This window comes from Ursus arctos, unplaced genomic scaffold, assembly GCF_023065955.2.
Source record: "Ursus arctos isolate Adak ecotype North America unplaced genomic scaffold, UrsArc2.0 scaffold_20, whole genome shotgun sequence".
In the NCBI taxonomy this organism is placed as follows: Eukaryota; Metazoa; Chordata; class Mammalia; order Carnivora; family Ursidae; genus Ursus; species Ursus arctos.
In genome coordinates this window covers 5991916-6005239 of record NW_026622875.1, presented here as the reverse complement: position 1 = coordinate 6005239, position 13324 = coordinate 5991916, and the positions used below count along the sequence as shown (strand labels likewise).

Sequence of the window (13324 nt, the reverse complement as noted above, 5' to 3'; positions counted from 1 at the left end):
GGCGGGCGGCCGGGGGCCGGAGCATGCTCGGCCCGGCAGCTCACTCTCTGCCTCCTCCCCTCCTCCTCCCCCAGGATTACCGAGAGGATGGGATGGATCTAGGCAGTGACGCCGGCAGCAGCAGCAGCAGCAGCCGCGCCAGTTCGCAGTCCAACTCCACCAAAGTGACCCCTTGCTCCGAGTGCAAATCCTCGTCGTCGCCGGGGGGCAGTCTGGACTTGGTGTCTGCCCTGGAGGACTATGAGGAGCCCTTCCCGGTCTACCAGAAGAAGGTGATTGATGAGTGGGCGCCGGAGGAGGACGGGGAGGAGGAGGAAGAGGAAGACGAGCGCGACGAACGGGGGTACCGGGATGACCGCTGTCCGGCCCGGGAGCCGGGGGACGTGAGCGCCAGGACCCGCGGCGGCGGGGGCAAGGGCGCCACCACTGTCATGCCGCCTCCCGTGCCCAACGGCAACCTCCACCCGCACGACCCCCAGGACCTCAGGCACAATGGCAACGTGGTGGTGGTGGCCGGCCGGCCCAGCGGTTCACGGGGCTCCCGCCGGGCGGTCCAGAAGCCCCAGCCGACGCGGGGCCGACGCGGCGGCCGGGGCCCGGCAGCTGGGGTCCTCTGCCTTCAGCCCACCGACGGCGGGACGTGCGTCCCGGAGGAGCCCCCGGTGCCCCCTATGGACTGGGAGGCACTGGAGAAGCATCTGGCTGGACTGCAGTTCCGGGAGCAGGAGGTGCGGAACCAGGGCCAAGCAAGGACCAACTCCACCTCCGTAAGTTGGCCGGGGTGCGTGCCCACGCGCGCACACACGCGTACACACCCCGCGCACCGCCTGCACGCTCCCTCCTGGCGCTCCCACCCGCCTCCGGCCCCATTCATCCTTCCCCGAGGGTGGGGGCCGGGCCTAAGAGCCTGCCTTCTGCTCCCCTGGGGTACGGTTGCTCAGTCTGGGAGCTGTCTGGGTTTGCCCGCTGGGCGGAGAGGAGGGAGGGGCGGCCAGAGGGCAGCGGAAAGTCGGGTTAGTGGAACCGGCGACTCATTTTAATGGAATTACTTATGGAGACGAGGTTGTGAGTCACTTGCCTGAAAATAAATCCGGGGAGATCTTGGCACCGAAGCCAGTGCCCTGCGGGTGGTATTTCAAGTCGTCATAGTTGTGGCTTTGTCGACCGTGGTGGGTCTCCCTTCGTTACCACTCCTGTCTCGCCTATATATAGGCTGTCCCCGTGCACACGCTCACATTCGCCTGCCCACACCTCCGGTATGGCAGCAGGGTTTGTCACATCTCGCGTTTAAGCGGATGCTCCTGAATTTGAATGGGTGACGGCCCTCCTCTAAGACTTTGTTCCTTTCTGAAGGCCGACCCGTTCTTGACCTGGGGAGTGGGGTGACGACCTGCTAGGATGAGGGAGTGGTTGTTGCCTCTGTCGTCTCAGCCTCTCTGGTGAATCCCTGCTTGTTTTGAAAAGGAGCCCCTTACAGTTCCTTACCGGAGGCTGCTGCTTGGGTTCAGGAAACCCCTAGAGGGAGGGGTGCTGAAGTGGAACAGAGAGCGAGAGAAGCAGGGCTGCATCTATAATAAGACGCTCTGGCAGGTTCGCACTTGTCTCAACATCTTTCTTGCCCCTGAGAGGGGAGCGAGTAAATGACTTAAAAGAAAAACATCGTGAATGTAGCTCCGCTGTTTATCACTGTTGTGAGATAAAGCAACAGTTGTAATTTGAAATCGTTAATGATGTCCCTAAATGGGGCCGAAGGGCACACAGTTGCACTGCGCTGCTTTCTGTGTGTGGCAGCCGTGCAGCAGTGTGGGAGAAGGCTGGCTTGCAGGTGTAATTTTTCGGCTCCAGCGCCCTGGGCTACTGGAAATTGGGTGCATGCACTTCTGACTTTGGGGGGTGAGGACAGTAACCGCGGTTCCCAGAGAAATTGGCACAGTTTCTATCAGACAGAGCTCTTGGCTAACAGAGCCCACTGGTTAGTGTCCCTTGAGAAACTACCTATTAAATTAACACACTCATTTTAATCCCACCTGTTTACCATGGCCACTAGCAGACGTGGAATCTTTCCATTCCAGCCAATCCTCTCTCTAATACCTTGCAATGGAAAACATCCCTTTCCCACTTAGTGCTTGAGAAAAATACGTGATTAAGCTCCTTGGACTTAAACAATGACTTGAAGATAAACACATTTCATTTACTATTGCATGACATTTTTACATGCCAGGAGAATATAATAATTGGTGTACACGCGAAGTTAGGATTTGATGATGACAGTGAGCTCCGTTATTAAAAGTTATTTTAAAAAAATGTGACTGAGCACCTGTGTGTTATGTGCTAAATGCAAGGTCTGATTCTCCGAGCTGCGGTTATGTGTCTGTCCATGTGAGACTTGAATTATGGTGAGGAAAGGTAAGGGTGCAGACTGACTCCCCTCTAGGAACTTAAAATTTAATGAATTACTTAACCGTGTCCCTTCCCCCAACACACATATACCCACAGCCTCATTGTTATTGTGAAGACATCATGAATCTTTCCTTCGTGGGCAATCTTGGAAACCAAAGGTGTCTCCTCACCTGTTGAGCAATTTGCATATTTGGGCTGCCCTCCCTCCACCCCAGTCCCCCTGAAAATGTCCCCTTGGGCATTTCCTCCACAAGTTACACAGAGAAATTTGGAACCCATTTCTTTAAAGCAAGTGTGTATACAGAGAAAAGGGAGAGGGGAGAGCCTTTGAGGTTGTTTAATCAATTTTACCATTTTTTGGCTTGTTAATAACAAAATTACTAGCCAGTGTCGGTTTAGAATAGTGTTTTTCGTACTGTAAGTTATCGATGAAATCATCTAGCATTTAAAAAAGAAATGAAATAAAATAGAATATACTGCTATCCATTGCAGGTAGTTACAATAAGCTTGGTTTTAAAAACTTTTGGTTTTATACACTGGGTCATGATGTAAAACATTTCTCATTGTGGGTTATCATAAAATTTGAAAAATTACACTGACTTAAATCCTGTTTACTCCTGCCTGGAATAAGTGGGAGAATTTATAACTATGAGGACAGAACTTGACGATAATAAAGGAGTCCTATAGAAAAGAAAGCCTATCTAGAAGAAGTTGTTCAAATCAAATAATTTGGCTCCTCTTTAAAAAGTTGTGTATATGGGGCACCCGGGTGGCTCAGTTGGTTAAGAGTCAGTTAAGAGTCTGCCTTGGCTCAGGTAGTTCCCAGGATCCTGGGATCCAGCCCCACATCCTGCTCCCTGCTGAGGGGGGGAGCCTGCTTCTCCCTCTCCCTCTGCTGCTCCCTGTGTTTGTCCTCCCTCTCTCTCTCACTCTCTCTGTCAAATAAATAAATAATCTTTAAAAAAGTAAAAATGAAAATAAAAAGTGTATATAAATGGAATTAATACAGATTACTGGGAGGAAAGATATAAAATGAAAAAGAGGGGTATAGTTTCCTTTACCTATGAAAAGAACCAAATAAGCTTTTCCCACCTGGCAGAAAACCCCCAGTAGGGTTGCCTCTATTGGGAATCAAGTAGCCAGTTCCTTCCCATCCTTCCAGGCTACTCAGCTCTCACAGCCCTGACCACCTTCTCCCAGGTAAAGTAAGGCATTCCGGTGTATTTTCTTAGTGCTTATCACTACCTGACATTATCTTGTTTGGTTCCCCTTCAGTTTGGTCTCTCTAGAATCAAGTTGTAGTATAGAGCTCTTGCTTCTCTTTTAATTGCTGTAGCCTAGTGCCTGTGATCGTGCCTGGTTCAGTAGGTTCTCAATGAATGAATGGTTCAGTAGGTTCTCAATGAATGAATGAATGGTTTATTAGGCCCACATGCCCCAGAGTTAAGCCAACCCCCTCATCTAACAGCTGAGAAAATTGAGGCCCATTGAAGTTAAGTGATTTGCTTAAGGGCCCACGAAGTAACCAAGAGAAAGCTTTCTTCTTACACAAGACTAAGTTTTTTTTTTTTTCTTATTTTAAGACTAAAAACAATTTGAAGTAAAAGAGAAGGAAAGAGGTTCCCACCTCCCTAGGTTTCCTAATGACAAGTCCCCTCTTATGCTTTCCTGGTAAATATTAAGGACTTAAGTAAATTAAGAAATAATCAAAATCTCATTATTTCTGTGTCTCTTCTCACAGGCATGGTTTAGTTTCGGTTTGTTTTGATGGAATGATGGCTGCAGCAAGACCTCAAAAGGAAGGATGAGATCTCAAAATTGTGTTGACCATCAGCCATTCCTAACCTAGGGAAAATTTAGAGGCAAATTTAAAAACATACGACATTTAGGTGGGATTTAAATCTTAGGGCTGACCTTTTGTTTTTGTGAAAATATTTAAGCAGCTAATCTCTCCCTTAGTGTCAGCCGAAGAGGATGGGCTTGAATGATGCCAGGAACTGTCTTTGGAGTCAGGGCTCTGAGGTGCCAGAGGATGTCCTGAAGGAACACTTTGGTGACCTTCCATCCTGCTGTCCTGCTTGACAAACTTGCCTGGCCTCAGGTGGCCCAACCTCCTCCTTGATGGAGCCTTGAGGGCAGCAAGATTTCTTTTTTTCACTGCCTTATCCCAGTAGCTCCCTCCTGCTTGGCACAAATGCCCAACACATACACATGAGGAGGGGGAGCCCTTCAACCCAGCAACCAGAACTGTTCCCAGAAGCACCCCCTCCCGGCTGGCCAGCCCCTGTTCCTCTGGTATCCACCTGTTTCTCACAGTCCTGCCCTGGGCCTTCATCACACATCAAGGGCCACACACAGTTACGGAGTAAAGAAAGATACTGGGGATTGGTGCTTTTGATGTCAGATCTAGAACCAGCTGTGGCAAGTTTAACAGAGACCTGCTTCCTGATATTTGTATTCACCCTAAATTCTCATTTCCCTGCCCACTATGACTGGTAAACTAGCTTGGGCAATCCTAGGGAAACCCAGTTTCCCTCTTCTCAGCGCAGACCCAAACAGTCCGCTTTCTTTTCATGTGCTTCTCCTGGATCTAACTTTGTCTCCAGATCACTCTTCTCCCTACTTAAGGGCTCCCCTCCACATGGCCAAGTAGGGTGGGGGCACCCATTACCTCAAGGTACCCCTCTTCCTAAATGGACAATTATTTCATCTCTTTCTCTCAATCATCTTTCTGTGAGGTTTTCTCTCCTCAGGGTCTGTGGTCCTCCAAGTTGAGCCTATTACGTCTATGGAAACTCACCCTCTTCTTTCTCCCTCTTTTCCCACTTTTGATTCTTTAACAAAAAAAATTAACTGTTGAGGTAGAGTTGACAATCCACTGCACACCTTTGCAGTGTGCAATCTGATCGGTTTTGACACACGTGTACGCTTGTGAAACCGTCACCAAAATTAAGATCATGAACATATCTTGCGCCCCAAAAAGTATCCACACACCCCTTTGCAATCTCCCCATCCTGTCCCTTGGCAACCACTGGTCTTATTTCTATCACTGTAGGTTAGCTTGTTTTTCCTAAAATGAACGTAAGTCGAATGTATAATATGTGCTCAGTTTTTGTCTGGCTTCTTTCACTCAGCATGTAATTATTTTGTGATTCGTCCATGTTATTGGGTAGAGCAATAGCTCACTACTTTCTGTTGCTATGTAGTGTTTCGTTTTATGGACATACCCTATTTCCCTGTTGATGGACATTCGAGTTGTTTCTAGTTTCTGTCTATTACTAATGAGGGTGCTGTGAACATTCATTTGTAGGAACATATTCTTTCCTTTCTCTTGGGTAAATACCTAGGAGTAGAAGGATTCAGTCATATGGTAGGCAGCTCTAGGGGTTGCCTGTTTTCCAAAGAAGCTGCACCCTTTTATGCTTCTGTCACCATGATTATTCATGTCCTCGGTGTAACCTTGGCTTCCTCTCCCACTGGTTGCTCTGTTCCATCTGTGTCTTTGGGGACTTGCAAAACATCTCTCTTCAGGTGACTGGGGTGATTGTTTCCCTCTCTCTTAAAACAGTGAGAGAGTACCTGGATCACATCTTACACCCAACCGCAGTCGTTACACCCATTGTTCGAAAATACCCATTTTTAAATTAAAGAAGAGTTCTAGTTGTAGACCCAACACATTTTAATTATGGTTTTATTATTTTTAGTGCCTGTGACAGGTGCATTTCCTCTTTTAATGAGAAGATAAGAATAATTTTAACCGATGTGTTAATTGAAAGCAAATTCTCCTGATGAAGTTTTTTCCTAAGTACTTGAAAATAATTTGTCCTTTCATTTGTTGCTACTATTAACTAGTAGCAAACTTAAATTGCCTACATTTCTTGCTGGAATGGTAGTAATTACAGGTTGTTTTCAATGTATTATTCCATAAGCCTTCCAGCCCAGGTCCTCCTTCCCCATCAACGATTCCACTGACGTAGCTTGAATGGCTGAGTAGCTTGTTTCTGCAGTTACTTGGGCTATGTTTAAATTATAGGAATTCCCATTTTTATAGACTGAATTAAGAGGACTTTATTACTCCTACAAAATACTGTAAAATTTGTAAGTTTAATAAGTCACGTGCTTTGGCAGCCCGGGGCACAGCAGTGGAAATATTTTGTGCGGCGTGCAACTCTCTCTTATCCCTATTAGAGAGTGCTACATGACATTGTTAAATCTGTTTTTTTTTTTAATCATAACCAGAAACTACCGTGACTAAATGTACTCTGTGCTTCAACCTTTTACCTTGAAATGTTTCGTGCCGTCCTTGCCTGTGTTTCTAATTCATGCTGATACTTGTTTAAGAGCTGCAAAGGCTGCTCTGTCCATTAGGATGTACTCACGACTTTAAAGAAGTATTTGGTTGAGTTAAAAAAAAAATGTGCGCAGGTGCACTACACGTTCCGGGGCTATGTGTGTATGTAAACTGCCATCACATGGTTCATCCTATAGCGAAACTTCTGGAAGTGTTGTAGGTGGACTAAAGGAGATCTTTGCCCACCAACTGGTTTGCACACAGCGGTCCTTTTAAATGTCCTAAGGAAAAATTTCAGGGTGCGCTTCTGAAAGACAGATGTGGACATTCTCATCACACATTCATGGAGCTCTTTGAACATCTTACCGCTGACACGCTGTCACCTTCCTCCATCCTTTTCTGGCTCTGCCACACTTTCAACTCCAGATCCTTTGGCTGGCATTCCTTGTTACTTCACTCTGGAAGGCCCAGCGTGAGCCCTTTGCTTCGGAGCGGGTCCAGAGGCTACTGTTCACAGAACTGCCCAGCACTTGCATCTCCACGGAGCAGTCCTGCCCTGCGATCCTGCTCTGATTCAGGCCCTGAATCCGGAAAGCTCTCCGGGAAGCTACCTGACCATCTCGCTCTTCTGAACTTTTTATTCTCCTTGTGTACCACTTCTGCATACTTAGGTTTTGAAAAAAGACTTTCTAGTTTTAAGTGTTTTCATGTTATCACACTCCATTCTTAAACACCTAAAATGTGCACAGGGCAGTCCTTGTTTCCATTTCAAAGATGATAATACTGAGGCCCAGCAAGATCTAGGGATTTACCTGAAGTCTCAGACCTGACAAAACTCAGACCAGACCTGTCAATTTCTGACTCAGCCTCCAGGCTCTTTCAGTGATGTGTCAATTGATATTCTCAACTATCTTTTCATGGGTATGTCTCTTATCTACCCAAGCACTAGTAATCATAATTCCAGGTTCTTTCTTAAAAGCTTATCTAAACTCTGTGACATTACATTTGCATTTAAAAATAAAAATTTGTTTTTACTCCTAGACCTTTTGCCCCTGAAGACATGAATGGTCTTGTTTTCTTACTTTTGAGATTCAGTCCCAAGTACTTTAACAAAAAGGGCTTTTGCAAATGCTTTCTTTAACTGCTTTTGGTTCCTTGACCTGTTAGGTGGGATAGATGATGCTTTATACTGTCAGTGACCAGGAGATTACTCTGCATATAACTTCTGTAGAAATTCAAGTGTCAATTATGAAATTGAACATTTTTAATAGAAAAGTAATAGGATTTTAAAGATAGAAAGGATCCAAGAGGTCATCTCATCAAACCCTCACCGTTTTCAAAGGCAGAAATAGGTCTATGGAGATTAAACACCTTCATTCAACTTCCCCCCACGTCCTCAGCCCAGGCTTGTCCAAGTCTGGAAGTAGATTCTACTTCTTAGCACTTGATCAGAGTTTTTATTTTATTGTTTGTTTCTCTTTTTCTTTTGTTAAACCAGCATTTTCAGACAATTATAAAATTGTTTTCTTCCATGCAGACTTCAGCTCATCACTGTATTTCTACCAACAGAACAGTGCTCTCTCCCTGGGTCGACGATATTTTCCACCCTTGCTCGTTTTCCTGTCTGTCCAGCCTCCTTTCCGCCACTGAGCCACGCAGTTCTTCCCTGTCATGGGGCCAGAGGATGACTGGCCCTTGAGCTCTTTGCAAGGAGCCGCTTGAGTTCTGGGAGGCAGAGAGGGGAGCAGGGAGGGTTCGGGCTCACCTTCCGCAGGTCACTTGCATAAAGTCCATCTGTTGACTGTCAGGCCATGAGGTCGAGCCTGGGCTCAGAAAGATAGGGGAGAGAAGATCTCTGTGCAGCTCACCCACAAGCGCAGGTAGGAGCCTTAAGTGAGTAGTTGATTGTAAGCCTCCCAAAGGGGAAAATAACAAAACCAAGAAAAAACTAGAAAGAAAAGTATTTGTGGAGTTCAGTAGCAGCCCACGAAATAGTCTCCACTAGGACATCAGGCTTCGTCAGAATGTGGGCGAGAACAAGGAATAGAAAAGTGGACATCAGGGAAAGGAGAGATGTTTGAGTTTTTATGTTCTCCATATGATGTGTCTTAGTTTCCCATTTAAATGTGTAGAACTGAGCCATCACTAATTCTTCCTGTCAGGTCCAGGACACTTGTAATAACCATGCTCCGTCACTTGGCCAAACTTCACCAGATCTGTAAGAGCCCGCATTGTTTCAGATGCTCTTGGTTTGTTTCTTTCCTTTGTTGAGTTTTTGGCTACCACTTTACTTTGGGAATGTTATTTTCCTTATATATGTGTTAAATTATGTCAAGCATGTTCTCTCACCAGTCTTTATCACTTGTCTTTCTCTGTTTCCATTCCTGCACATACTGAACCTCATCTTATTGTCCCCACCTGCCCTATTTTTCAACGTGTGTGTCATTTTAGGTTACTCCCATTTTTCCCTACTTTGGTGGTATTTTCTCCAGAAAGTTTATATAATTCGAAAGATGATGGTTTAGGGCCACGAAATACTCAGGTGATAGGAATGAACTCAATCAGCGTTTGTTCAGCTCCAGGTTGATGGTTTTTTAAAAGTACTTGTAAAATATTTTTTAGCTGCCTGTAACTGATACGAAGTTAAAGCAAAGCTTACTGGAAGCAAAAGAGTTAACCAGTTTCCCTCTATCCAGTTTTGTATATCAGATTTCTTAATAATTGCCACTTGTATCTGTACATTCTACTGATAGCCTTGACTCTCCACCCAGATTTTTTATATTTATTGGTAATTGAATGACCTTTTTTTCATCATCAGCAATATCATGTTCATATTTTTTTCTTCTGTTATTTCCTTCCATTTCTCAAAGTCACTCCTTTGTATTTATGCCTCTTGAAAGTGTTTGTGGATCTTTCTTCCTTGGGATGTTAGCATAGTATATATATTTTTTAAAAGCTTCAATTTTTATGGATTACAAGAAGCCATGCATTAGTCAGCAGCTGATTTCTGCAAATATATCAGTTCAAGAGGGTTTTATTGCCCATGTCCTAACAGAGATGATTGATCCTTCAAAAATCTTTCTTGTAGAAGCGAATGTCTGAGTTATTCAGAGTTGGGTTTTTTTTTTGTTTTGTTTTGTTTTGTTTTAATAAAAAGCATCTAACAAGACACTGTGTGGGTTGGGCTTTTCTAGGTGCTGCTGCACTTGCCCAGGCAGATGAGGCTGGGTTTTAGGGTGCTAGGAAAAGGGAGGAGAGCAGAGGGCAACCCCTGTAGCCTCACAGCCGGGTCTCCGGGCGGCAGATTGCCCGTCGGGACCTCCCTGAGCGCGGGCGAGCGGATCTGGCCCAGTCTTGCCCCTTCAGCGGTGCACACCCGTTGCGACCTCCTCTAGGGTCCCCCCACTGTGATCCTCAGCCTGCCTCTCTTTCGTCTTTCATCCGTGTGCAAGTCCCCTGTCTGTAGAGAACCAATTCAGAGTCTGTATGAAAGCGGCTCATTCAGTTCTGGGCCCTTCTGATGACCAGGGCACCTGGCCAGGTGCCCTCATGGACCAGCTGGTGAGGAGGAGACAAGGACGGACGCTCTCCCGGGCCTGCTAGCTGGGGCCGGGGTCCCCTCACTCACAAATAGGTTGTAGGCATGTTCAAAACAGAACAACAGGTAAGCCGTGGCAACTACTAAGCTAACGTCATTTGATTCTGCTTCCTTCTAGGTTCGCCATATATGGAAAGAATTTTGCTGTCTAAAAAAGTTTAAAGGGAGTGAGGTAATTTCCTTCTAATGCCTAAGATCTCCAGCAGTGTTGTAAATTTAGATTTGAGGTTAGAGCATTAAAAAATAAAAACAGAACTAAAAAAGCTGCTGTGTTATGAAATGCTGGGGCATTTTTAATGTCAAGTCCAGCAGCACAGAGCTGGTACCCCCCTTTTCCCCACACAAAGAAAGAGTAGCGTGAAACTTATTTCTAAAATAAGAAGGGCCTGGACCTCTGGGAACCTGCACAGTGTCTCCTCAGGAGAGAACTTAAAGGCTAATCTCAACTCCTATAAAAATAACATGTTTTCAAATAGTTTCAAAACCAATTTAGCCTTCTGTTTTTCTCCTCATGGCACCAGCAGCTAAAAATTATACCACTTATGAAAATTGCAGACGATTTTTTTTCTTTGTGCAATCTTACATAATTTTTGGTCCATTTGACCTGGTCTGACATTTTATTATGAGCAACTGCGTCTTAAGTGCTCTGTCCTTTTTATTTCCACTCTAAAATTGGTAAGGAGTAAGAGAGAAGACCACTGGGATTTTATATTTGAATACTTGAATTATGTAACTAGTGATCTCCTGTTCGAGTGGTTACTCAGCCTACAGTGGCCCCACAGTCTGACCCAAATAGCCCTTCAAGTCAGATCTTGTCCTAGAAGAAAAACTTTAGGTAGCAGTAATTTTAAAACTTCTTGAATGCCTGCTCTGGTATGGTATAGTGGTTTCAATATTAGATTTATTTTTCTTGTGTTTCATACAGAAACTCTCAACAAAGCCGATGTATAACCGTTGTGTGTATACTAACATATAAGTAGGACCCCTACAGAAATTCCAGGGTGCTGGCAATGAGAACTCGGTTTTCCTAATAAGCAATCACACTGGGCATCAGAATATTAGAGCTGGGAGGGATTCCACAGCAAGGATGGCAAACCCACATGCTTCCAGAGCCATGTAGGTAACTAATGAGGGCAGTGGGTCAGGGGGAAGCAGAACCGTGGTGAACTGGAGAGCATGTCCCAGACATAAAGGGGCAGTTGTCCTTTCACACCGGCTGATTTGTTGCCATGCCAAAATATAGTTTCAGCATTCTGATACACCAGGAGAAGCCCAAGACCAAATTTTATGAGAAATATCTTGAATATGAAATTTTGGGCAAGTAACTTAAAAAAAAGCCACATAATTTTGTAGGGCTAACAAGCATATCAGTTCTTCAAAATATGGCCTTTGGGCTACCAGCTTCCCATCCCACACCAAACCCAATCTCTTCATTTTATAGATGAAAAAACTGAGACCCAGAGAGGTTCAAGGACTCTTCCTGAAGTGGAGGTGAGGTGGGTGAGGTGGGAGGGTTTTGCTGAGAGTCTGGTGAGACAGTAGAAATGCAAGATGCTAGGGAAGAAAACTCATGCAGAAATGGTCTGATTTACTGAAGCCAGAGTCGCTTCCCCTTCCCCTTTCAGTGCTTAAAATAATTTGAAACAATAATATCCAGAGAGGGGAAGAAAGAGGTAACAGTATACACCTTATTCTGTTTTACTTAATTTTTATATGCACCCCATTACTTACAATTTACTTTTCTCTTTCATCTTCAGAGCAGTTCAAAACCTGATTTTTTATTTGGATTCAGGGAAGTGTATCATGATTTATTTTTTGTTACTTATGAATAATGAAAAGGGAGGAATTCTTTACAAAAAAGTTACGTTAAGCAGTCACACACACACACACGCATCCTACAGGATATGTGGTCTCAGTTCTTTTATCTGCTGGAAATTCATCTGAGACCATTTAATTCAAGGGGTGGTAGTAGAGGTGAGTTTTGATAAAATTTCTTGTTATTAAATGGAATCTAATGAAACTTCAAGATTGCTGAATCATATTTAGATTTGATTTAATTCCAGCTGTTACTACATAATATGCTGTTGGAAGTATAGAGGTTGGGAAGTTTTTGGTTTTGTTTTTTTTTTCTCTTTAGAACTACTGGCTCTAAAGTCAACACAGATTTCGAGCAAACGAGACAAGTTTGGGGTCAAAGACCCCCAAAATAGAAAACGCTGTTCATTTTGCTTTTTAAACATGACTTTTTACTTTGGAATAACTTTAGGTTTACAGAAAAGTTACAAAGTCCAGAAAGTTCATGAATCTCCTTCACCAGCTCCTCCTGGTGTTAACATCTCATATAACAGTGGGCACATTTGTCAAAACTAAGAAATGATCATGGACACCATATTATTACCTACACTACAGGCTTTATTTGGATTTATATTAGATTTTACAATTAAAAAGGTATTAAACCTAGTCAACAAAGGTAATAAGTAATATATCCTTGTCGACTTGAGAGAGCGGAGAGCTACGTCCCTCCATAGTCTCCCTTACCTCCCCACAAAGTCATCCCAAGGGAACCAGGAACCTAAGCAGATATTCCACCGTGTGTTTGGTTGTTAAGTGTGTTTTGAAGACCGTTCTCCTAGCCCCTCTGCCAACCAGGTTGCCTTCCTCGGTCCCTCCTTGGTGGAAACTCCACTGCTGCCCTGTGGGGAAAGGGTGAGCAGTGAGACCGAAGAGCAGGGCAGGTAGAGACAGAAGCATACAGACCCACGGAGGGTACAGCTCCTCTAATCGGGAGCACGGGGGTGAGGGGCGTGTCCCGGGTTCCCGAGGGTAGCATGAATTCCGCACTTGCCCATCGGCCACAGATCGTCACTGTCCTTGGGAATGTTATTTGGCTCACCCACATCCAGATCTTTTGTTTGCTTGTTTGTTTGCTTGTTTGTTTTTAGGAAACAGCTTTTCATCTTGGGAGTATCTTCTTTAAAGTCAGGCTTCAGGTGGCATTGCGAAGGCTCTGCGAGTGGTATGAAAGTTCAGACAGA

The 13324-nt window shown here is 44.7% G+C and overlaps 1 protein-coding gene across 4 annotated transcripts in view; it reads left to right on the top strand.

The window, feature by feature from the left end:
• The window catches only part of SCHIP1 (schwannomin interacting protein 1), a 144443-nt gene that overhangs the window by 26174 nt on the left and 104945 nt on the right, over positions 1-13324 (top strand). For all 4 annotated transcript variants that reach the window (XM_057316102.1, XM_057316101.1, XM_057316100.1 and 1 more), the window contains exon 2: positions 75-767. In XM_057316102.1, the coding sequence (XP_057172085.1) occupies positions 93-767 (675 nt within the window). In that variant the 5' untranslated portion in view covers positions 75-92. The remainder of the gene's footprint in view (positions 1-74; positions 768-13324) is intronic.